This window comes from Crassostrea angulata, chromosome 1, assembly GCF_025612915.1.
Source record: "Crassostrea angulata isolate pt1a10 chromosome 1, ASM2561291v2, whole genome shotgun sequence".
Lineage (NCBI taxonomy): Eukaryota > Metazoa > Mollusca > Bivalvia > Ostreida > Ostreidae > Magallana > Magallana angulata.
Genome location: NC_069111.1, coordinates 2,439,466 through 2,462,270, shown reverse-complemented (window position 1 = coordinate 2,462,270; position 22,805 = coordinate 2,439,466). Strand labels below are relative to the sequence as shown.

General features: G+C 35.1%; 2 protein-coding genes across 4 annotated transcripts; one reads left to right on the top strand and one right to left on the bottom strand.

Moving 5' to 3' along the window:
* Positions 1 to 961: 961 nt before the first annotated feature.
* Positions 962 to 16,123, top strand: LOC128185030 (ubiquitin carboxyl-terminal hydrolase MINDY-2-like). 3 transcript variants are annotated; one of them, XM_052854708.1, is made up of 10 exons: positions 963 to 1,297; positions 1,925 to 2,493; positions 2,664 to 2,770; positions 2,999 to 3,189; positions 6,031 to 6,173; positions 10,846 to 11,042; positions 11,798 to 11,899; positions 14,012 to 14,207; positions 14,613 to 14,627; positions 14,986 to 16,123. In XM_052854708.1, exons 1-10 carry the CDS (start codon positions 1,168 to 1,170, stop codon positions 14,998 to 15,000), a joined length of 1,665 nt encoding a protein of 554 aa, XP_052710668.1. In that variant the 5' UTR covers positions 963 to 1,167; the 3' UTR covers positions 15,001 to 16,123. The 3 variants fall into 3 exon arrangements, with proteins under 3 accessions (XP_052710661.1, XP_052710668.1, XP_052710676.1); XM_052854701.1 differs by lacking the exon at positions 14,986 to 16,123 and having other exon boundaries at positions 962 to 1,297; positions 14,613 to 14,916; XM_052854716.1 differs by lacking the exon at positions 14,613 to 14,627 and having other exon boundaries at positions 965 to 1,297; positions 14,986 to 16,121.
* LOC128185051 (uncharacterized) lies at positions 6,660 to 9,837 on the bottom strand. The gene is made up of 4 exons (XM_052854726.1): positions 9,444 to 9,837; positions 8,951 to 9,047; positions 7,912 to 8,057; positions 6,660 to 6,839 (listed from the first exon to the last, which is right to left on the bottom strand). The coding sequence occupies exons 1-4, from the start codon at positions 9,505 to 9,507 to the stop codon at positions 6,745 to 6,747; spliced, it is 402 nt and encodes a 133-aa protein (XP_052710686.1). The 5' UTR covers positions 9,508 to 9,837; the 3' UTR covers positions 6,660 to 6,744.
* Positions 16,124 to 22,805: the final 6,682 nt, after the last annotated feature.

The window sequence follows — 22,805 nt, the reverse complement described above, 5'->3', positions numbered from 1 at the left end:
TACGAAAGAGGAAGGAATGATCTCGTGCTGATTATGATTGATATCCATCATACAAATAAAAATAAAGATATCCATGAGTGATTTATTTGGTATTCATGTCTTTAAGTCCATGATTCTCAATACCTTTGTATACTTATTTCAAAGAGAAAAAAAAATAAATAAAAAGGTAAAATAAAAAAAAAATGAATTGATCAAAAAAATGTTAACTTTGAGACTGTGTTTATTCAGGCTCGTGTAAATGATAGCTACAACTTTGCCCGGGCTCTTTTAATGTGTAAAATACATTTTGTGTATAATAAAGGCGATCTCTCTCTCTCTCTCTCTCTCTCTCTCTCTCTCTCTCTCTCTCTCTCTCTCTCTCTCTCTCTCTCTCTCTCTCTCTCTCTCTCTCTCTCTCTCTCTCTCTCTCTCTCTCTCTCTCTCTCTCTGTACTGTATTCTTGTCCTAAAGGGTCACCATGTCTATTTTTTCCAAATCCTGAAAATCTTTATCCGTGGGGGGAGGCAGCAGCTATACTTTTAACTTCAATTTCACTGTTCATTTCCTTATTTTCAATTCAATTTTTACATGGCCCCAGAAAAATTCAATTTATTTTAATGTTAGATTAAGAAAAATCTTTGCTGCGCAAAAAAGTGGGGCAGGGGAAGGGGGGCTGCCCCCTTGTCCCCCCCCCCCCATGCTACGTGCCAGCATTGTACAAATAAATCCGAATTTTAGGGCGGTGGTGATCCAAATCCTCAAGACCCCTTAGATTCGCAAATGCAAAGTTGAAACAATCAACAGATGAAGTAACTGGGAGAGATAAAATGGCACCCGACAAACCAGGGCTACATAATGGTAGTGCGATGATACTCCAACGAGTCCTGCACTTTATTGGAAGAAGAAGAAGAAGAAGAAGGTAATTTTGTTACAAAACTTGTTTTGATCGTAAAAATACAATTTTAATAAAAAATAAAAGGAGTATAATATTAGCCATCTTTGCCAGGTAAACATGGTAAATAAGCAGTGAAAGTTTTGAAAACTGAACGCGACGGTAGAGTATCACGCGTGTAACACAAAAGAGTTCAAAATATGGCGATCACTGATTTGTTTTGAAAAGATTTTTGTCCATATTTACGACTGCACTGCTTCGTTTCCTGTTTTTTAACGACACTTCGAGATTTAAATATGACCACTCCATCCAAGGAAGGGAATGACCCATGTTCAAACGAGAACAGCGAGGAATCGGAGTCGGATGCTGACATGGACGAGGTTTTGTTAGCGGAGTTTGAGGATAATGATCCAGGGCCCACAAAAGGTTCCACTCTTCTTCTTGAAATAGGAAATTTTAGTGTAACAAAGTTTATCTGCCCTATTGTGGTTTTGATACTCGCTAAGCTGTTGATAATTGTGTCGCACAGACTAAGTGTTTACATGGCTGGATGAGTCATGCTAAGCTGGCTATCACCTGATGACATGGTTATGTGGGGGCTTGCCTGTTTAATAATTTTTTTAGTTGATAAAAAATTTAAGAAAGCTTATTGAAATAAAAATTTAGGCAGATGGACCACTGTAAATTATAACAAGTTTCCATGCAGATGTATTTGGTGGAATGCAAGGGAAATAATCTGACACTATCGTTTATGATAATAAAGTCTATTTTATTCCATTTAAACAGGAGAGTGTTACATGTATTGCGTTAAAACATTTAATTTATGTGTATTCCATCATGCTTTGTAAAGTGAATGAATTGTTGGGTGAGGGGTTTACGATTACCAGGTAAGGAATCAATTCATGCTAAATGATTTTTCAACCACACATTACCTGTATTAGTGATACATTGTATTGATTAAGTTGAAGTAAACAGTAAGCTAAAATTTTGTTCGTGCACAGATGGGCTGTAGATAAATTGTAAATCAAGGATAACATTTGTTTTAATTATTAGTTGAAGCAGAAGTCAGAAAGCCTCAAACAGCATTTGCAGAGGAGGAGAAAAAAGAGGATTCAACACCAGTTCCCAAACCCCACACAGGTACAGAGGAAGAAGGTGGAAAAGTGGATTCAACCCATGGGTCCAAACAGTCCAAGGATGACCAATCAGAGGAAGGTAAAGAGGTCTGGGTGCCACCAAGTCGTGAAAAATCTGAATTATCCACCACCACCACCACCTCCGCTTCTACTAATGAGTCGTCTGAATCGTCAGAGACAACCCAGAGCAACAGTGAACAGTCGAAGCTTAGTGTCGGGTTGCCTGCCCTTGCCAGTATTGGGGCAACTGCTGCACCAACAGATGAGAGCTATGAACCTAGTGTATATCATATCAAGTGGAACACATTTGATTTACGAGATGTCCCAATTATTACCCAGAATGAGAATGGACCATGCCCCCTGTTAGCTATCATGAATATCTTATTGTTAAAGGGGAAGGTCAAGTTAGAGCCAGGGCAAGAAATCATCACACCAGAACAGATCATGACTTACTTGGGGGATAGCATCTTGGAAAATGCACCAAAGGTATTCATGCATGTTACGATTCAGACTAAGATGTGATGAAACATTTGTCCAATTGTGTTGTGATCTTATAATAATCTGAAGCTATAAATGTACATGTGTATGGCATTATTTACCGGTATTACTTATTCTATTTATTTTTCATGAAACTTAAGTTCAGAATATATTATTAGAACAACACAGAAGCAGAGCAGCTGAATTTCGAGCAGAATATGCATGATGCTATGGCCGTGATTCACAAGTTACAGACTGGCCTGGATGTCAATGTCAGATTTACAGGGTAGGTCCGAGCTTCGACAGCTGAATGAAACGCAGGCAGTGTGTTGTATTGTTGTGTTGTATGTCACTGCTGATCAATCATTTGTTGTACTAGATTATCTGTACCCTGTTCTGTACTTATTACTTTGACCATTAGGGTGGTCTAGCCCCGATGAATTTCAAAACATTTCATGTACAAAGTCAACATACCTTTTATATCTATATATTATGTTTATGATACATTTTACAGGATCCAGGATTTCGAGTACACACCAGAGTGTATCATCTTTGACCTGCTGGGGATTCCCCTGTACCACGGCTGGCTTGTGGATCCCCAGGACACTAAGACGGTAGAGGCGGTGGGGAACTGTAGCTACAACCTACTGGTGGAGAAAATCATTAGTGACCGCAGCTCAGAGCAGCCTGAGCTGGTCAACCAGGGTAAGGGTACAGGGGACTCTGGGGAGGGAAGGGAATAACTCTCAAAGTGGCCTGAGCTTGTTTAAGGTAAAGCTACAGAGGAGGGCAAGGGGAAAAACTCAGAGCAGCCCAAGCTAGTCAACTAGGGTATGGCCGGGGGGATACTGTATGCAGGGAAATATTTGACCCTGTTTTATTTTCACCTCTTTTGCCCTCTTTGTCAGCAGGCAAATTGAAGACTGAGCTAATTCAAATTTCTTATATTATCTCTCTGTTAATACAACTGTGTCTGGGTCAATTCAAGAAAGGGCGAAACCATTTGCAATTGATGACAGGGGAAAATAACAGAGTGTGAAAATGTCCGTGTATAAAGTAACTCTCGGAGCAACCAGAGCTTTTCAACAAGGGTAAGGCCTAACAAAAAAAAATTAGTTTGTTTCCGCTTTCATGCTGAAAAAAAGTAGGGTCGGTCGGTCGGAATTTTTTTTTATTTTTTCAAATATTTTTTTTCCCTTTAATATTGCAGTATCCATATATGCCGGTTAGATACTGACACTGCTGAATGGTATAAAATGAGAAATACTTTTAATATCATTCCTGACTATTAAGCTGGTCTTAAGAAAACACAAAAATGATATTATATATCAGATACTTCCTCTGCCAACGATGAGAGCATTATTAAAATCTACAACACATGGAAACATACAGCCATTTTGAAACAAAACGTTTGAGTTACACTGATTTGAGAAGAGTAACTGCTTCAGGCGTATTTGTGACCAAAATTTTGAGTAATTCTTTTTCCAAATCGGATACAAATGAAAATAAACGATTTTCCAACAAATTCCTTAAAAAAAAGTTTTGAGTTGAGGGGGTAAAAGCTAGGGTCGGTCGGGAAAGCGGAAACAAACAATTTTTTTACTTAGGCCTAAGATTAACAGAGGAATGGGTAATAACTCTTAGAGCAGCTTAAAGTAGTCTGAACAAGTAAGGGAGGGAAGGGGTGAGGGAGGGAGGAGGTATAACTCTCAGGCATGTAGAACATACATCCCTCTAAGACCAAGAAAAATCATCATCCTTATCTTACAATTATAATCAAAATATTGCTTCCCTCAAAATTCCACTTTCCTCATCGTTGTTTAAAAATTTAGACAGTAAAGCAACTGATTAATGTTTATTTATTTTTTTTATTAGAAATAGAAATCATATTGTAATATATGTCAGTGGTTATATGATGAAGGGTAATAACTTGGTATATTTATATGATAAAAGAGGGAACAACTTATAAATAGCTACACAATGAGTGGATAGGTGATGGGGGGGGGGGTTAGATTATTTTTGCAAAAGTAAAGAATTCAATACATGTATTATTCATAGAGCTCTGATCATTGTAAACCTACAGAACTCAACCCAAACCTTTCCGCTCTGACAGTATTGTTTACACCAGAAACTCTATGTATATTTTTTGAGTGTGTAAGTCTACTACTAAAACATGTACATATACAAGATGATTCGTTCCATTACATATCTCATCAAAAGTGAACAAAATCTGTTTACAGCTAGTTCTATTGATGTGAATTTGTTAAAGGATTTCCTTTCTTTTGAGATGAAAAACATTATGTAGTAAAGTTTTGAGTTTACCTATGGCAAACGGAAAGATGAATATAGTAGATAGTTTAAAGAAAATCTTGAAAGCAGATCGGTTAAATTCGATTCATGTTAAATATACCTTTTATTTATACATGTATCAAAATCAATTTGCATTAATCATGTTAATTTTTCATTTGAACAAGGATTTAAATTACTTCCAATAAAATTAAGTCAGTGTGAATGAAAGTCCATTTTGAGAACAGGGTATGCTGTGGGTATGCATGATTGTTAAAAATTAAAACTGTCTATACCTTGGTATCGTGGTAGCCAGCAAATCCAGAATAATTCTAGTCAACCAAACTTTATTTTGCTTCCTTGAAGGAAAGAAATTTGTAAGAAAGAGTACCAAAATCTCGTGTAAGACTAATACTGGTATCTTTAATATACCCGCTACGAGGAAGATTGGTACTTGGTATTTTTATTTAAGGCACACATTGAAGAGCAAATGTTTCAATAAACATGATATATGTTTAACGAAGTTGAATATCATAGCCAATAAAATGCTGCATTGTTTACTCTAAGATGATGTAATGAAAACACAATGTCCATTCTCACACATGGGAACTATGGTACTTGTGTGTGAGTTGAATTGGTGTCGTCTAGTGTGAAATAAGGAAACAAGATTCTCCCATCGAGAGTCGGATACAAATGGCAGAGATGGTGGGAGAGTTGTGGGCCGACTTTCCTTAGAAAAAATCTCAAAATAAAATAAGGAAGTTCAGATAAATGAGAGAGTTATAACTGTAACCTCTCATGCAATTGAAGAAGTATCTCAATGGAATACTTCCTTAATCTTTATTTCTGAGTGACCCTTGAAAATGATTTAAAAAAACCAAAAAACTTAATTTGAGGTAACACTAATCTGTTAGACAAAGTCTTCATTGATTTGATGTTTATGTTTCTGAGCAATATTTTACAACCATTTTTATTCTCCTTTGTCTTTTGACCAATGTGTCATTTAGATCTTTTACTCAGATACATGTTAATCTTGTATGGATGACATTGAAGAATGTCTCTACCACTAGTGTTATGTGTAATTGTGTTAAACTGATGATGTACATTTTTTATGTAAAGAAAGATTCAGATTGATACTTTTCAAGAAGATCATGATCTTTAGACAAAAAAGTATTCCTATATATTTTTTCCTTCAGAAACCTTGCATTAAATGAGATGGAGTGATAATAATAAATGCATTATTTTATCAAAATATTTCAGCATTACTCGCGGAAGCTTTCCTGGATAGAACCGCCTCACAGCTGACATACCATGGATTGTATGAACTCAACTCAACCGTGAAGGAAAACCAGCTGTGTGTCTTCTTTAGAAACAACCACTTTAGTACCTTGTACAAGCATAAGGTCAGTATGTCACAATATGGTATGGGTATAGAGTTAGCATGCCACAGCATAGAATAAGCATTGGGTCAGTATATTACAGCATTGTTCAAGCATGAATTAATATGTAATACACTGTAGCATTGTGCATTAGGGTTAGTTTGTCACAGCATGTCAGTTTGTCGAAGCATGCTGTTGATAATAGAAAATGTCACAGCATTGTTCAAACATAGATTTACATCGGTCTTATCCATGTAACTCAGACTCATGTTGTAGGTTTGAGTCCTCAATACTGTGCAATTTTTTGTGAGTGGCTTGGATAAATAAAGATTTTGGGAAATGACTCTCAGTTTCCTGTGATCAACTTAAGCCAGAAAAATTGTGTTGCTCCATTTTCAATATTGCTATAAATGTAATCAATCCATATAATATGATGCTGCAGTACCTGATAAATTTTTGGCCTTAGTGAATACAACTTCCATTTCAGAGAGATAAAGCAATACCAATATAATTTCATCATTCAAACTTTTTAATAAGTAAAATTAAACACTTGTTTGACCGATATGGAGTAAGTTGGAGCTGGATTGATTCTTGGTCATAGCCAGGAACTGATAGCAAGGAGAAACCAGGGAAGGGGGTTGGATAGAAGTCCAGGGGCAGAGGATCGTGCGGTCAATGCTGCAATCCAACCTGTCAAATAATAGAAAAAAGTAATTCAAGTACAGATACATTAGTCCAGCTCTGATACTCTACTATATATAGTTCAATTTAACCTGTCAATTAATAGAAAAAGAAACTTAAGTCTGAGGAAGGACTCATTCATCTGGCATTGATACTATACTATACATAAAATAATTCAACCTGTCAAAGGAACAGGAAAAAAAGAATAAAAGTACGGTGTACAGATTCAATAAGCCAGCAGTGATACTTGCTGTAGGTACTGCAAATGTATTATATTTGGCGTGCACAATATTTGGCGGAAATTAGTTTTTGAACAAGTTGGCGTGGATTTGAATTAGTGTTTTTTCTGAATGTGACTATTCTTATACATTTACGCATGCCATTTAGCGATATACTTGATTTAGCGGAAGTATCGTCCCGCCAAAAGCGCTAAATAGAATACACAGCCAAATGTAGTAAGTTTACAGTAATTCAACTCAAATGTGCTTGCTGATTAGCCAAAGAAATTCATTTGTGTCTAGTTTAGACGGGACAGGACAAATCATGCATTGATTTTTGGATAAGATAACTTTTCTTTTGCTTCATTCTTTCTGAGAAAAACAATTTTTGGAAATTTCTACTAGTATTTGTATAGTTCATTAATGGAAGGTTCAAAATATCAGTTATTGTTGGTAATAATTACGTCAAAGTGGGCCATTTTATTTTCAGTGACTCTTAGCAATGTCAAAGCTAACGTTAGTCTCCCAATTATGATACAGTCAAACTTCATTATCTCAAACTAGATGGGACTGTTTAAAATCTTCGAAGATAATGGAATATTTGAGATATCAACAGTAAAATACATAAAAAATAAGTGGTTGAGACTTACAAATCACTTCGACATATCCATTGTATTCGAGATATCAGTGTTCAAGAAGTGTTCGAAGTTCAATTGTATAATATTTTATAGATCCATCCTTTACATTATGAGTGTGTTGAGCTGCCCTAAAGTGTGAAACAAAATTGTTTAATGTGTGTTAAGATTTGTTAACGTATACCATGAACCTTCTGTCACCTCTGTCATACAGAATCTACTCCTTACCATTCTGTGTCTTGGTACACTGGTATGGATATTTGGTGTAGACGTTGGTGATGTCTGTTTCATGAAGCTCTGCTTCGGACGGTAACAGACGACATCTCAACTTTCCAATGGAGGTTCTTATACAATCTTCATAGTCTGCATAAGCACTGGAAGAACAAAGATGCAAGAATAGTAACTTTTGGAAAATTTTTAAATCTAGGCCTTAATTAAATGTTTGAATTTGTCTGGCCTTTATAAGTAGACAATTTTTAACACTGGATGCAATTGCTTACGGTCAGACAAACTTTTCTTTTTGTCTGACCTGCTAGAGACCCATACTGCTAATTTCTGACTGTTATAAAGTTACCTACATATTTCAACAGATGTCATTCTTAAAGACTCCAACAATTATCATTCTTACCTACATATTTCAATAGATATCTTTCTGTTTCACAGATTTTAACATATATAATTCTTACCTATATTCCGACAGATATCAATATGATACTTACCTACAGATATCATTCCTACCTATAGATATCATTCTTACCTACAGATATCATTCTTACCTACAGATATCATTCTTACCTACAGATGTCATTCTTACCTACAGATGTCATTACCTACAGATGTCATTCTTACCTACAGATGTCATTCTTACCTACAGATGTCATTCTTACCTATAGATATCATTCTTACCTACAGATATCATTCTTACCTACAGATGTCATTCTTACCTACAGATGTCATTCTTACCTACAGATGTCATTCTTACCTACAGATATCATTCTTACCTACAGATATCAATCTTACCTACAGATATCATTCTTACCTACAGATGTCATTCTTACCTACAGATATCATTCTTACCTACAGATATCAATCTTACCTACAGATGTCATTCTTACCTACAGATGTCATTCTTACCTACAGATGTCATTCTTACCTACAGATATCATTCTTACCTACAGATGTCATTCTTACCTACAGATGTCATTCTTACCTACAGATATCATTCTTACCTACAGATGTCATTCTTACCTACAGATATCATTCTTACCTACATACTCCTCTCTGTTTGCGTCCGGCATCTATCAGCCCTGCTGATTCCTCTTGACATAGACGTTGTGCATCTTGTAAACATTTAGCAGCTTCAACTAGAATATTAAGAATATCAATCAATTAACCCCTCTCAAACATGTAATATATTGTAAAACTGGATTTTTTTAGGGTACACTTATTTTGCTGTGTATAGTGGCAACATCCAAAATTCCAAAAAAATCAATGGCAAAATAGTGATGGATATTTTCGTTATTTAAATTTGTCAATGAGAATTGAAAAAACAAAATTAACATGTTTTGAAATCATCCCCCTCCCAATATCTGCTAATGTAAAGCATTTATTGAATGAAACCTATCACAGTTAACTCATTGTAACACAATGAAACCTATCACAGTTAACTCATTGTAACACATTTAGAATCCACTCGATCAGTTTGGGACATCAGAAGAGTCTCCTTTTTGAGCTCTGTGTCCTATAGAAAGACGACTTACTTGTTTCAATGGTGATGAAACACAGAATTCCAATCAGAGGAACACACACATTCACCTTAATCATTGCCGTTATCAAAGCTAGGACATGTCTTCCTTCAGGATGTCACAAGTGTCAAGTAGTTCAATCCTTGTATTTTGCTGTATTTTTTTGTACACAAGATCATAAACAATCTCCGTCACACTACAGGCTCTGTATCAGTCTCTCCTCTTTCTGTGGCTATACAATATACTTGTACACTAATGCATGCATTGTTTTACTGATAATATTCAAATTCATAAACTTGAATGGTACAAGAAAATCCCAGAAAAATGATCATGGCACCTTCACCAATAATCAGGTAACAATAGGCGGGTATTCGTTGGAAGAGAATTGATTTTTTTTTATTGTGTTTATGTAAATTTTGCTTTGTTTGCCTCCAAGAGGCCCCAGGAAGCTGTGGTTAAGTAGGACCTGAAAGGAAAGGCACAGGAAACTGACACTGTAGATTTTGTAGTGACTAAGTGTCATTAGGATCAGTACTAAGTTATCGCAGTATTCATTGGGGATACTTATAGCGTACATATACTTGTCATTCTGGGAGCGAGGAAGGGTAATTAGCAAACCAATGGGAATTCCAATCAAACACTTATGATGATATTTTTTTAACACATATATTTTTAGAACTTCGTTAATTAATTAATATGAAAATAAAACGAATATCTCTGAGGGCTTTAAGTAGCCCTCTTTAATGACAATTGATTATGAATTGTTAACGATCGATGCTAGTGATCGTACTTGAACAATTTTCTGGATTTACAATACTTTGTTGACGATGAGACATTGGGAATAAAAAATAGGTCATTTAACAGACCATTGTACCAAAAGTTAGGATAAGAGCAAAAATGTCAGTTGTACTGTGAGTTGACAGTGTCTGTACTGTTGATTTAGTGCCAGTACTATTGAGTTCAGTTAAGTTGACAGGGGTTGTATTGTTGATTCAATTTGACAATTACTGTACTGCTGACATAAGTTTACATTGACTTTAATACTGACTTTAGTCAATGCTGATTTTACTGTTGATTTGATTTGATATTTAAGAAATAAAAAACATGTTACAAAGTTCACTGCTTATGAATTTGGTTGGTAACGTGATCAAAACTGTGTGTTTATTTCTTAATGTATTTAAGTTGAGAAAGGCAAATCATTCAGAATTAACATAGACCTGCTTGCAACCATCAAATGATAAGGCGTGAGGTATTCGTTGTGATGTCATTATTAGTTCACACTGAATTGAACATTTAAATTTTTGCTCTTTTATAGGTTCATATAAGGAAATATTTTTGCATATGTAAATATTTTTGATTAATTTGAAGTTGTTTTTGCAGTGTCTCCTCCATTTTAACAGTGCATTTTATTCTACAGAATGAGTTATTTGTGTTGGTGACGGACCAGGGCTTTCTGAACGAAAAGAACGTTGTGTGGGAGACGCTGAACAATGTTGAGGGGGACGGGTATTTTGTGGACGCCCAGTTCCACACCTACACCAAGCCCCCGCCCATCTCAGAGTCCCTGGCCCCTCCCCCGGTACCCCCAGGGTCCGAGGAACAAGTCGATCAAGAGTAAGTCACTGAAAGATGTGTTTTTCATGTTGTGTCATTATTGGACTTTTGCAAGATACAGTTAATGGCGTACTTTGACACTTTGAAAATATAGGGAAGCTATTGCCTGTTATGGATACCAAATTAGTGTGTGATGAAAGAATTTGAAATGGATAAAATAGATAAATTTGAGAGTGTTAATTGTTTGAAGAAAAGTAAAGGTCATTAGTTTAGATTTTAACATTAAAGTAATTTTTGTGTTTGATGACTGATTCAGATAGAATGAGGGATTAAACTTACCTCTAGAATATATACCTGTATTCAGACATTAATTCCAGATTTCTGTTTTTATTTTCAACATGCTGATTTGTTCACCTCAGACCTAATTGAATTGGCTTTATGAGTGCATTTTTGTGAACATTAAACATGCTCTTTTGATCAATGATGTAGCAAACTTATGAACATCAAAAAGAACTTTATTATTCTTGCTAGAACTTCCAGCATTTTATGTTGAATAAGTGTGTAAAATGAGGTAAATTATTTGCTGGAGCATGTACATGCAAATGGAAAATTCAACAGTTATTTTCATAATGAAATATTAAAAGGCATACAATGTAATTGTCAAAATAGATATATATCACTCTATGAAATGAATCTTTTTGCCTTGCTAAGACTTCAAACAAAGGGAGTAGTTGCCTTTATATAAATAGAGGTAAAATTGGTCAGGACAGCTGTATTGTAAATAAAGCTATGTTGACAGTGTGGTTGTTTTGTAGTTATCTACTGGCCATGTCCTTACAACAAGAACAACAGATGACAGATGAAGAGTTGGCATGGAAACACAGTCAACAACCACAAGAGCATGCCCAGATCTCAGAGTAAGAGTTACCTGCCTTCAATCCTTACCATAGCTTTCGTAGTTTTTGTAAGTCAAGAAAGATAACTCTTGCAGGATGATTCACTATTGGAGACTGCCCTACAAGGCTCTGTATGTGGTAATAATTTGCTTGTAAGGAAACCATGGAGACTGGAGTGTTTAGTCCTTTGTAACAACAATTCTTTACATTTATATGTAAAAGTACTTTATATGAGAGATGAAGAAGAAAACTTCCTTAAAACCAAGATTTCCTTATACCCAAGTTTCCTTTTAGTTAACTTTATTGTGTTTTAATGACAGCTAGTTTTGGAAAATTATTACCGCTTATTAGTAGATTGTGAAAGTGTGGAGGGTCAACCATTGGGATTATGCAAAATTTACTTCTAGATGATATCAAATTGGTATTTGTCCATTATAGACATGTCAAAATGATGTTGTCAAAAAATTATTTATAGGAGAACCATAACAGTTATGGTTTTTCATAATTCCATACAGACAGAAAACAACACAATCTCATTTAAATACATTATGTCCAGATATTCAGAAATCAGATTAGATATGCTGTATGTATATCCTATTAAAATTTTTTAATTATGGTTGTTTTTTTTTAAATTGAAGTGATAAAAAAACATAGCCTGTATGTGGTTTGAATGAATTAAGTTATCATCTTTGATAATGCATTAAAAGCTGAAGTACCTGTTGTTAATTGATTACAGATGACAGAATCTGTTAGAGACAAAGTAATGCACGCTATCTTACCATCATGGAATGTAAATGGCTGCTATGTTCTGTTCTTATAATTAGGGCCCCGCAAGGATTTGCGGGTGCCCTATAGTAATCACTCTGTCCGTCCGTCCTTCTGTCCGTCCGTCCATCTGTCACTCTTCCGTCCACAAATTTCCTGTTTTTTTCTAATAACTTTTTTTATGGTTGCCCAATCAAGTTCAAATTTGGTATGGTAGTTCAGTAGGCAGAAATACATATTTTGATGCTAAGTTTGGTTCTCTATGTCTTCTGGTTTGGAGCTGGGGTGGTGGGGTAGATTCATAACTATGCATAAGAAGAATGGGCAAAGAGAGATAACTGCTGAGAATGTTACCATTGTATACATGGAAGGCTGTGCAATATTTGTCCTTTGGGATTAATTAACCTTCCACAGGAAGAATATCCTAAGCTTTATCTTTATCTGTCACATTGAGATTAATTACTGCACTGCCTGTGTCTGCGAATGAACTTTGTTTTGAAGTTAAGGTCAATTTTGAATGATGTGTAGTATTGTGTACATTCTTTGAAATATGGATTTGAAATATAATATTCATATTTTTTGGGGTTAAAATACCGTACACAATGATTTATGATAGTTTTATTGAATAGAGGCAAAGCCTAGGTATCATTGCATTGGTATCAATTCTTTGTTTTTTTAACAAATTTTATTTCATCCCATGTTAACCCATGTTAACATTTTTTGGGGTTAAAATACCGTACACAATGATTTATGATAGTTTTATTGAATAGAGGCAAAGCCTAGGTATCATTGCATTGGTATCAATTCTTTGTTTTTTTAACAAATTTTATTTCATCCCATGTTAACCCACTTTATCCCGTGGATATGACTCATTGGATATTTTTTTGATATTCCAGAGTTGTGACTTTACAATGGGATTTGCCTAGGCATAATGAAGTAAAAATAATGTAGAGTTTTATTAACAGTGTAAACATTGATTGCGGTGTATAAAATATGGGATAAATAGAATCTCATGATTTGGAGTATAATATGATTTTTATCCAACTTGTGTGTTTTATCCCCTCACTAAGGCTCAAGGAAAAAACACTTTAATTGTTGGATGAAAATCATATCCAACTACAAATCACGAGATCCTATATATTCCAGTTCTTTACATCTTCTGCCGGGCATATCTTTTTCATCATTGTTAATATAAAGAGGATGGAATTCAAAGTTTTTTTCACTTCTCTATATTAATTGTCATAGCGGGGCCCTTCCTGACTGGTCAGTTTTCTAGTTATGATAATTATGATGAGTTCTGTTTTTTAGTCATCATGAAGTCCATTACTGCCATATTCTGTTACTTATATGATGAGTTTTGTTCTTAAGTCATGAACTGGCTGCCAGACTGCAGGCGGAGGAAGACGAGCGAGCGATGCGTGCTATGAACGAGCAGCAACAGAGACAGCAACAGCAGCAACCCCAGGGTCAGAGGTCAGCTGCTGCTGCCCCAGGTGCTAGTCGAGGTCGTCCCCGGGAGAGAGCAGAGAGGGACCGAGAACCGCGCGATAAATCCAAGGACAATGTAAGTCTAGGTGGTCCATGTAGATCTGTTTGTCTGTGTACAAGTCTAGTTTTACTGTGCAAGTATCTACTTATTTGTGGTGCAAGTTTATTTTGTTTCATGCAAGTCTAGTTTTTCCTGTGTGAAAGATTAGTTTTTCAGTGAGCAAGTCTTGCTTTTCTGTGCACAGTTTTCTGTGTCCAGTCTGATGTTCTTATGCAAGTGTAGATGCTCTTTGTGATGTATATTTTGAAGAGAAACATGTAGCTGTAATATATGTAAATGATCCCTTTAGCATACGTGGATGTAATGGCAAAAAACAGAATATAGAAATTAACCCTTGTTTGTAAATCTTGTGGATTTAATTGTTTTAGTTCTAAATCTTGATTCAATATCACTCTGTGGATTTGATACTTTTCCCCCCAGGGTTCGTCCTCTATGGTATGTACTCACTGTGTCCCTCATCTCCACAGGTGTGACCGTTTGCTCTACCCCCAGTAGTCACGACCAGTCTGTGTAACTGTGATGTAATGTCTTCATATAACTCATCCTTCCTCAACGTTCCATTCTTAACAGTATTTACAACGAACATTTTGTTGGTTGGCTTGATAAATTCGACGTTGTTCTTTTGATTGATTTGATTTTTTCCCATAATTATACTAATGATCAATAATTGGCATTTTCAAACACTGTACATATCTTACAATTTGAAGAATGAGTTTAGTAAACATGCATTGAGCTGTAACGTTACTTCAGCGTCGTCTTACTGTGTGTAACATGTCCTTGTTTCTGCTTTCAGTGCTGTATTTTATGATGAGAAGTTTGGACGTAGCCTTTGAGGTGTTCATGGCTTCCATTAGGACGAGTCTTCTGTTTCGGTTGTGACCCTGTGTTCCTAGTCAGGCTTTGACAAGAGTAAACTGTACAACTAGAGTTATAATCAACACCATGGTCGGACAATAAGCTGTACAACTAGAGATGTTACCGACATCATGGAAAATAAGCGATACAACTCTATATATTTGGCATCATTTATACGGGCATTAGCTGGCCGGTCTGAGTTAACCAACTGTGTCAACTTCTCAATATCAAAACCAATTTTCTTGTGACTTTCAACCTTTGACTTTTAACTTATGACCTTTAACATGTGACATTTCACAGCTGGTTCACTACATTACACATGTACAATGTGTATGTGTGATGTTCTAATAACCAATAGAATGTGTATGAGAAATGTAATGGATATTTTTAGATTTTACATGACAGACTGATGTTCTGTGTTTAGGTAGCCAGATGCCTAATGATGATATATAAACATTCTGAGATATAAAAATTAAATAGATTCTTTGGTGTCACTTTCTTTGTCCATGATACAAATTCCATGAGAAATTCTCTGCCACTTCCATCAGTGTAATTTTAAAAGTTGTACGTAAACTGTGTACTGTATAAACGTATAACTATAGGCCCCATCATACTGTGATGTATTATTTATTGATTTTAGTTCATGTTGAGTTGATTTTGTATTTCAGTCTTTGATTTCTTCTCTCAACTACCATTGACACTTTTGTCTGTTTCTTACTTTGAACAGATCAAAATATAAATGTAATTTGTATATTTGACATTGTGTACTTGTCAGAGACTGTATTTTACATGAAATATTTTTCAAAGTTCATAATTATGTATATATCTATAAATCATTCAATATACCTTTGTCTTCTAAAATTGATAACATATACATGTATATGCCAATAATTTTGAAGTCTATGTCTTTGTATGCTATTAGCAGTCAGCCTCTCTGGTTTACTGTTGGTGATATTATCTGTCTTTGTGTTGCTTTTTCTGCGTTCAACCAAGCTGTCAATTTTTGTAGCTATCAAGCCCCCCCCCCCCCCCCCACTAATTTACACACACAGACATACTTGCATTCAACCCGTCCCCCTCCATACACTTGTCACACACACCTGCATCCAACACCTGCACACCCAGACTACATTAAGAGAGATTATCAGGTGTGTAGTCCAAGGTCATTAGTTATTTTGTACACAACACTAGTGCCAGAATCTACTTCCATTTTTACAACAGAATTTAAAGGGTAAAGTTACATAGTTTGCAGTGGATTCGAGCACATAACATTATGTATAAGCACACCATCATTTGACCTTATAAAACCCAGTATAATTAAGAAATGAACTCAATGTCTACCCAAGTTATACTCGTTTTGCGGATTATGATAAAGCAGAAAATGGTCCAACCCAGGTTATACGAGTATAACTTAGGTAGATATTGAGTTCTTTCCTTTAATTTAATTTTCTGTAATTTGCTGTACAAATTGAGTCTGTTTTACTTTTAAAAATGATATTAATCTGTTCAAAATTCAAACGTAACGTCAAGTGGATTAGTTCGTTGTTTTTTTTACTTTGGTGCATTGTGATGTGTGTTGTGACGTGCAAACCAGGCTATACAAATTTAACTAAATTTTTCTATCAAATCAAATGCTGCGTTACAACCAGAATTAAATTATTTACATGTAGTTCAATTTGTTCTACTTCATTACAAAGACATTGTAGAGTATCATGCCTGTGACTGTGTATTTGTTTTGTTAGTCTGTAGTTTTTACCACCTGTGTGTGAATCAGCTGTTTTTACCACCTGTGTGTGAATCAGCTGTTTTTATCTGCGTATTTCTGTCTGCCTGGTTAGGGTGTTACTATAACTGTTGACTGTGTACAAACAAGTGCAATGGTTCTGTCCTGTTGACTCTATGTTTATTGTATTCTTCGATATGTTCGGGATATGTTCTTTATCTAGGTCTTTGTTTATTTCTCTACAAAATGTTACCTTTCCCATGTAGACATAATGAGAATGCTAGTACCAATATTCTGATTTATAAAATAAATCAATAAATCACTAAACTCATCTGTGTTCATTGTTGTTCTGGAGAATCGAAAAAAAGAAGAAATAAGGTCATGACACATTTACCATTTAGGAATGAAAATTAAATTTAAGGTATGTTGTATGAGTATAAAATAATTAGGGACAGTTTTTGCTATATACTGAAGATGTATTTAATAGATAAAATTATAATTATTTATTCCCAAATAATATTATAAACAACATATTCTGAAACACTTATCACCACACAGTGAAACAATGATAAGTCACAATGATACACATCAACATTATACCACAGTAAAGCAATTATTACTAACCATGATACATATCAACATCACCATACAGTGAAACAATGATGATTCACCATGATACATATCATCAACACACAGAGAAAAAATGGTGAATCGCTCTGTTACATATCAACATCACCACACAGTGAAACAATGATGAAACACCATGATACATATCATCAACACACAGAGAAAAAATGGTGAATCGCTATGTTACATATCAACATCACCATACAGAGAAACAATGATGAAACACCATGATACATGTCAACATCACCACACAGTGAAACAATGATGAGTGAACATGATACATATCAGCATCATCCCACAGTGAAACAATGATGAGTCATTATGATACATATCAACATCACCACACAAGGCAACAATGATGAGTGAACATGATACATATCAACATCATCCCACAGTGAAACAATGATGAGACACCATGATACATATAAACATCACCACACAGGGCAACAATGATGAGTCATCATGAAACATATCAGCATCATCCCACAGTGAAACAATGATGAGTCATTATGATACATATCAACATCATCGCACAGTAAAACAATAATATGACACCATGATACATATCAACATCACCACACAGGGTAACAATGATGAGGCACCATGATACATATCAACATCAACACACAAAGAAACAATTATATGACACCATGATACATATCAACATCACCACACAGTGAAATAATGATGAATCGCTATGATACATATCAACATCACCACACAGTTAGGCAATGATGAGACACAATGATACATATCAACATCACCACACAGAGAAACAATGATGAGTGAACATGATACATATCAGCATCATCCCACAGTGAAACAATGATGAGTCATTATGATACATATCAACATCATCGCACAGTAAAACAATTATATGACACCATGATACATATCAACATCACCACACAGGGCAACAATGATGAGGCACCATGATACATATCAACATCAACACACAGAGAAACAATGATGAGACACCATGATACATATCAACATCAACACACAAAGAAACAATTATATGACACCATGATACATATCAACATCACCACACAGGGCAACAATGATGAAACACCATGATACATATCAACATCACCACACAGTGAAACAATGATGAGTCACCATGATACACATCAACATCACCACACAGTGAAACAATGATGAAACACCATGATACATATCAACATCACCACACAGTGAAACAATGATGAATCACTATGATACATATCAACATCACCTCACGGTGAAACAATGATGAGTCACCATGATACACATCAACATCATCACACAGTGAAACAATAATATGACACCATGATACATATCAACATCACCACACAGGGCAACAATGATGAGGCACCATGATACATATCAACATCAACACACAGAGAAACAATGATGAGACACCATGATACATATAAACATCACCACACAGTGAAACAATGATGAGTCACAATGATACACATCAACATTATTACTCAGTAAAGCAATGGTTACTAACCATGATATATATCAACATCATCACACAGTGTAACAATGATGAGTCACCATGATACACATCAACATCACCATACAGTGAAACAATGATGAGGCACCATGATACATTATCATATCAACATCAACACACAGTGAAACAATGATGAATCACCATGATACATATCAACATCACCAGTTTTTTTTACCTTAACAAGCCTCTATAATTTTATCTGTATTTTGTTCATTGTGTTCACTTTAATAAATGTTATAAAAACAATTTCATGAAAGGTTTATATTCACTTCAATTCACTATAGTCTGTTGCTTCCATCAATTTTTGATGATTTTTATCAAAAATACACATACCTGGGATAGAAATCACAATTGAAATCGATGAAAGGGAAATTTCACAAGAACGAAAACAATTTTCTTACGGAGATTTATTATGGGAAATGTTTACATCTTTTCTCCATTCGGAATACACTCGGAATACATCGCGCAATTTTTCAACGTTATCATCCGGGCTTATTGATGGCTGATGCAATGCAAAATCTTCGTAGACTTTCAATTTTGGGATGTGTATTGAAACCTGAAGCGGTAGAGGGGGCGTTTCAAAACAGATAATCTGGACATTTTTCATATTAGTGGATGAACGTAGTTTGAACACAAAGGTATTTACTATTATTGAAATATCAAGCAAAAAGTGGTGGAAGCAAAAACTCGGGACAGACTATAGATTGCTCACAAAACATGCGCAATGAAAACGAAAGTCGACATCCTAAAATGATGGACATGTTCCGACATCCTTAAAAGGTAGAACTGAGTGACATAAACACACTATTAATGTAGTGCGTAAATCTAAATTGTTCACACGTTTTGCATGGGTACATCGTAGCATTAACTAGATATGCTGATACTTTAGCAATTCTTTCGAAATTGTAAATTATCACGGAGGGGGGAGACGGAAATGGACAATTTCTTTAATTTGTATAGAAATTTATCTATTTCAAGAAAAGGACATTTTATCGATCGGTCAAAACCTTTAGCAGCTTAAAAAACATACACTGCTTGAAATAATCATGATGATGTCTGACTCAAATTCCCATATAAGACTACTTGGCTATTTCTTTTATCTAACGTATTGATGTACATTAACAGTAACTTAGTTAATTTTACTTAATCTTTACAATCAATTTATTAACTTGTGGAAAGATGTAAATATAAGAAATAAAATGTTTATTTTGTTTGGGTTTTTTTTTTAGATGCATGCGGGCTTTGAATTATCATTGTAGAAATACTAACACAACCCGCTAACGCGGGTTATGATTTTTTTCTTCTATAGTCGCTACCCGCATACATCACCATATAAAGCACCTTGCTTTAAATGATTAAATGTTAGCCGACCTAGTATTGCCCACACAACTGTAGCCTGTTGGCTATGTTGTTAACTTGATGAGAACTAATATTTTTGTTTTGATGCGAAAGTACATTAGTTATAAATATAATGCATTGTGTATTAAATACCAATGCAGGATCTCCTGTTCGGATGAACTTCATAAATGTCAGCATGGTTTTTTTCAGAACAATAGTGATTGTTCTATCTATTCGACATTACAGATGTTACATAACAACCTGCATACTTAATAATTACTAATTGTGCGATTTCGTCAGTTGTGTTTATTGTTGCTCTCAGTAACTCGCATGTTTTGCATTGGTATGAACCGTATGATGTGGTACAGTTCTGGACGCTGGATTTTTACTCATGATCAAACCAGGTGGATAGAACCAATGAGACTTGTTCATTTACATCACCAATTAATATCATTGTGAAAGAATTGCGCTTGTCAGAATGCAGAGGGCAGCTTGGGGGCTTATTGAGTTGTAAACTCTCTAAGTAGGCTCTAAATGACTTTCGTAAACGTTGTAAGTAAACTTGCTCTTGTGAATAAAGCAGATAAAAACTACTTCAAAAGTTGTTAAAACTTCTTATGGTGAAAGCAATGAAAATCTTACAATGCAGGCGTGTTTCTTGGTGCCGTGACCAGGATTGACGGAGTATAAAAAGAAAAGAAGAACGTAACATTTCGAAAAAAAACCCAAAGAACATGAAGGTAAGAACTTTACTATTTGTTTACCGTAGCTCCTTTAAAAAATAGACAACTCGGTCCAATAACAGCTTGCTAGGGAATTAAAGCAGTTATCTAGAAAAACGTACGGCGGAAATGAATCAATTCGCGGATCAAACACAATGAAAAGCACAAAAGTTGACAACAGACGAGCGTCTCCCAGTTTTGACTCTATTTCGACTTTCTCATCAGCATGATTAGATATTTTTGTCTCGGTAGAAACTAGACATGGAGGACTATTGTAACCAGATAGCCATGCTATGACCTTGACATTGTTGGTATTACACATTGGTCACTATGATACTTATGTATACCTAGATACTGCGCAATGAATTGTGGTAATGATAACTAACAGAATGAACGCTGTTATTCTTGTAACATGCGCAGTATTCCTAAATGACTTAATGCAACCAGGTGTAGAATGCGGCCACAAATGTCGGCATTGGGAGTTTATAAATAAGTTGTCATATTTGGCGATTCTGTGTCTGCATTGATAGTTCTGGTACTCTATACTGAGTCATGTATCGCATGTTTTATGTAACCTTTTAAACCATGAACTCATGTATACTTTTATATATGACCTTTTAATACTGACGGTAAGCGATGCGTCATACTCAGGCGGGAGAGCCAGTATCTCAATAATCTTGGTCTTTAATGACGTTAATTAATCAGGTACGGAATTCGGGCACAGTAAAATCCAAATTGAAAATATATAAACAAGTTCTCAACAAATTGTCATATTTGGCGATCCTGTGTCTGCAATGAAGGCCCTGATACTGCAATTAAGGTAGCCCTGAATACTTGTTCCATCTATTTAACCTTTGTAACCTTAAAGCCATGTATGAATGAATGTATAATGCGTAGCGATGCTTTCATACCCAGGTGGGGGACTTAGAGACTCAAAACCTGCATCTATACTCTTTGATAGACAGTTCTGAAAGTTTTGTTGCTTTGTTTAGAAGTAAAATATAACTGGAATTTTAACACTAAATGTTCACTCTTGGTCATCGTAGATGGACCGAACGAGTCGGAACTGTCAATCATAAGTAAAATGTTATATATACCCCTGTAAAATGATGTTAGATAGGATGTTTATTTGGATGTGAAATTATAGATTTTGATTTAAATTTTGGGGAGTTGATTTTAATCAACTCTCCTATGCAGTTACTCAGACAAACCGAAAGTGAAACAGTGTTTGGACCTCAGCACAAATCATTGCTGCTGACAAGACTTTGTTCTTGAAAATAATTAATAAATTCGATGTAATGTATGCTAAAGCATTGTTTTTCAAGGAAACTTATTTATAAATACCTTGAAAATAGTCAGATTTTAAATGGTACAAACAATTTAAATATTTTTTGTAGTCGTATGTATTCCTACGCCAGAGTTCAATATAGTCTCGTTCAACTCGACGCTCGGCTGTCTCCGTAAATCCTTGTCGGAGATTTACGGTGTAAGCCGAGCGTTTGGTTGAACGAGACTAGAGTTCAATATTGCTTGGATCCATAAAATTTTCGAGAAATATTTCTATTACTGATACATAGTTTGATTGAATTAATTTTATCTTTAAATATTATTTAACATGATTCGTATGAAGGTTTCTCGACATTCTTGTCGAAAAAGTCCAAAAATTCATATTATAAAAATGTGCGTAATTCAAATTAGAAACTACATGTACTTGTCATGCAAAATAACATATCATTGATTTTGAAATAAATAAACATTGACAAAATCAACTCCCGTCAGTTCTTCAGTACTTTGATTAATTTGAGATTTTTTTTGTTTAAGGGTGTTTGTAATTGATGTTGTAATTT

What these genes read in the sequence shown, in the direction of transcription:
- LOC128185030 (XM_052854701.1), top strand. Translation starts at nt 1,168, where the DNA reads ATGACCACTCCATCCAAGGAAGGGAATGACCCATGTTCAAACGAGAAC. An exon ending in GTCAATGTCAGATTTACAGG is followed by an intron (nt 2,771 to 2,998) that starts GTAGGTCCGAGC and finishes TACATTTTACAG; the next exon opens with GATCCAGGATTTCGAGTACA. An exon ending in GAGGAACAAGTCGATCAAGA is followed by an intron (nt 11,043 to 11,797) that starts GTAAGTCACTGA and finishes GTTGTTTTGTAG; the next exon opens with TTATCTACTGGCCATGTCCT.
- LOC128185051 (XM_052854726.1), bottom strand. Translation starts at nt 9,507, where the DNA reads ATGATTAAGGTGAATGTGTGTGTTCCTCTGATTGGAATTCTGTGTTTC. An exon ending in TTTCATCACCATTGAAACAA is followed by an intron (nt 9,048 to 9,443) that starts GTAAGTCGTCTT and finishes TTAATATTCTAG; the next exon opens with TTGAAGCTGCTAAATGTTTA. An exon ending in AAACAGAGAGGAGTATGTAG is followed by an intron (nt 8,058 to 8,950) that starts GTAAGAATGATA and finishes TTGTTCTTCCAG; the next exon opens with TGCTTATGCAGACTATGAAG.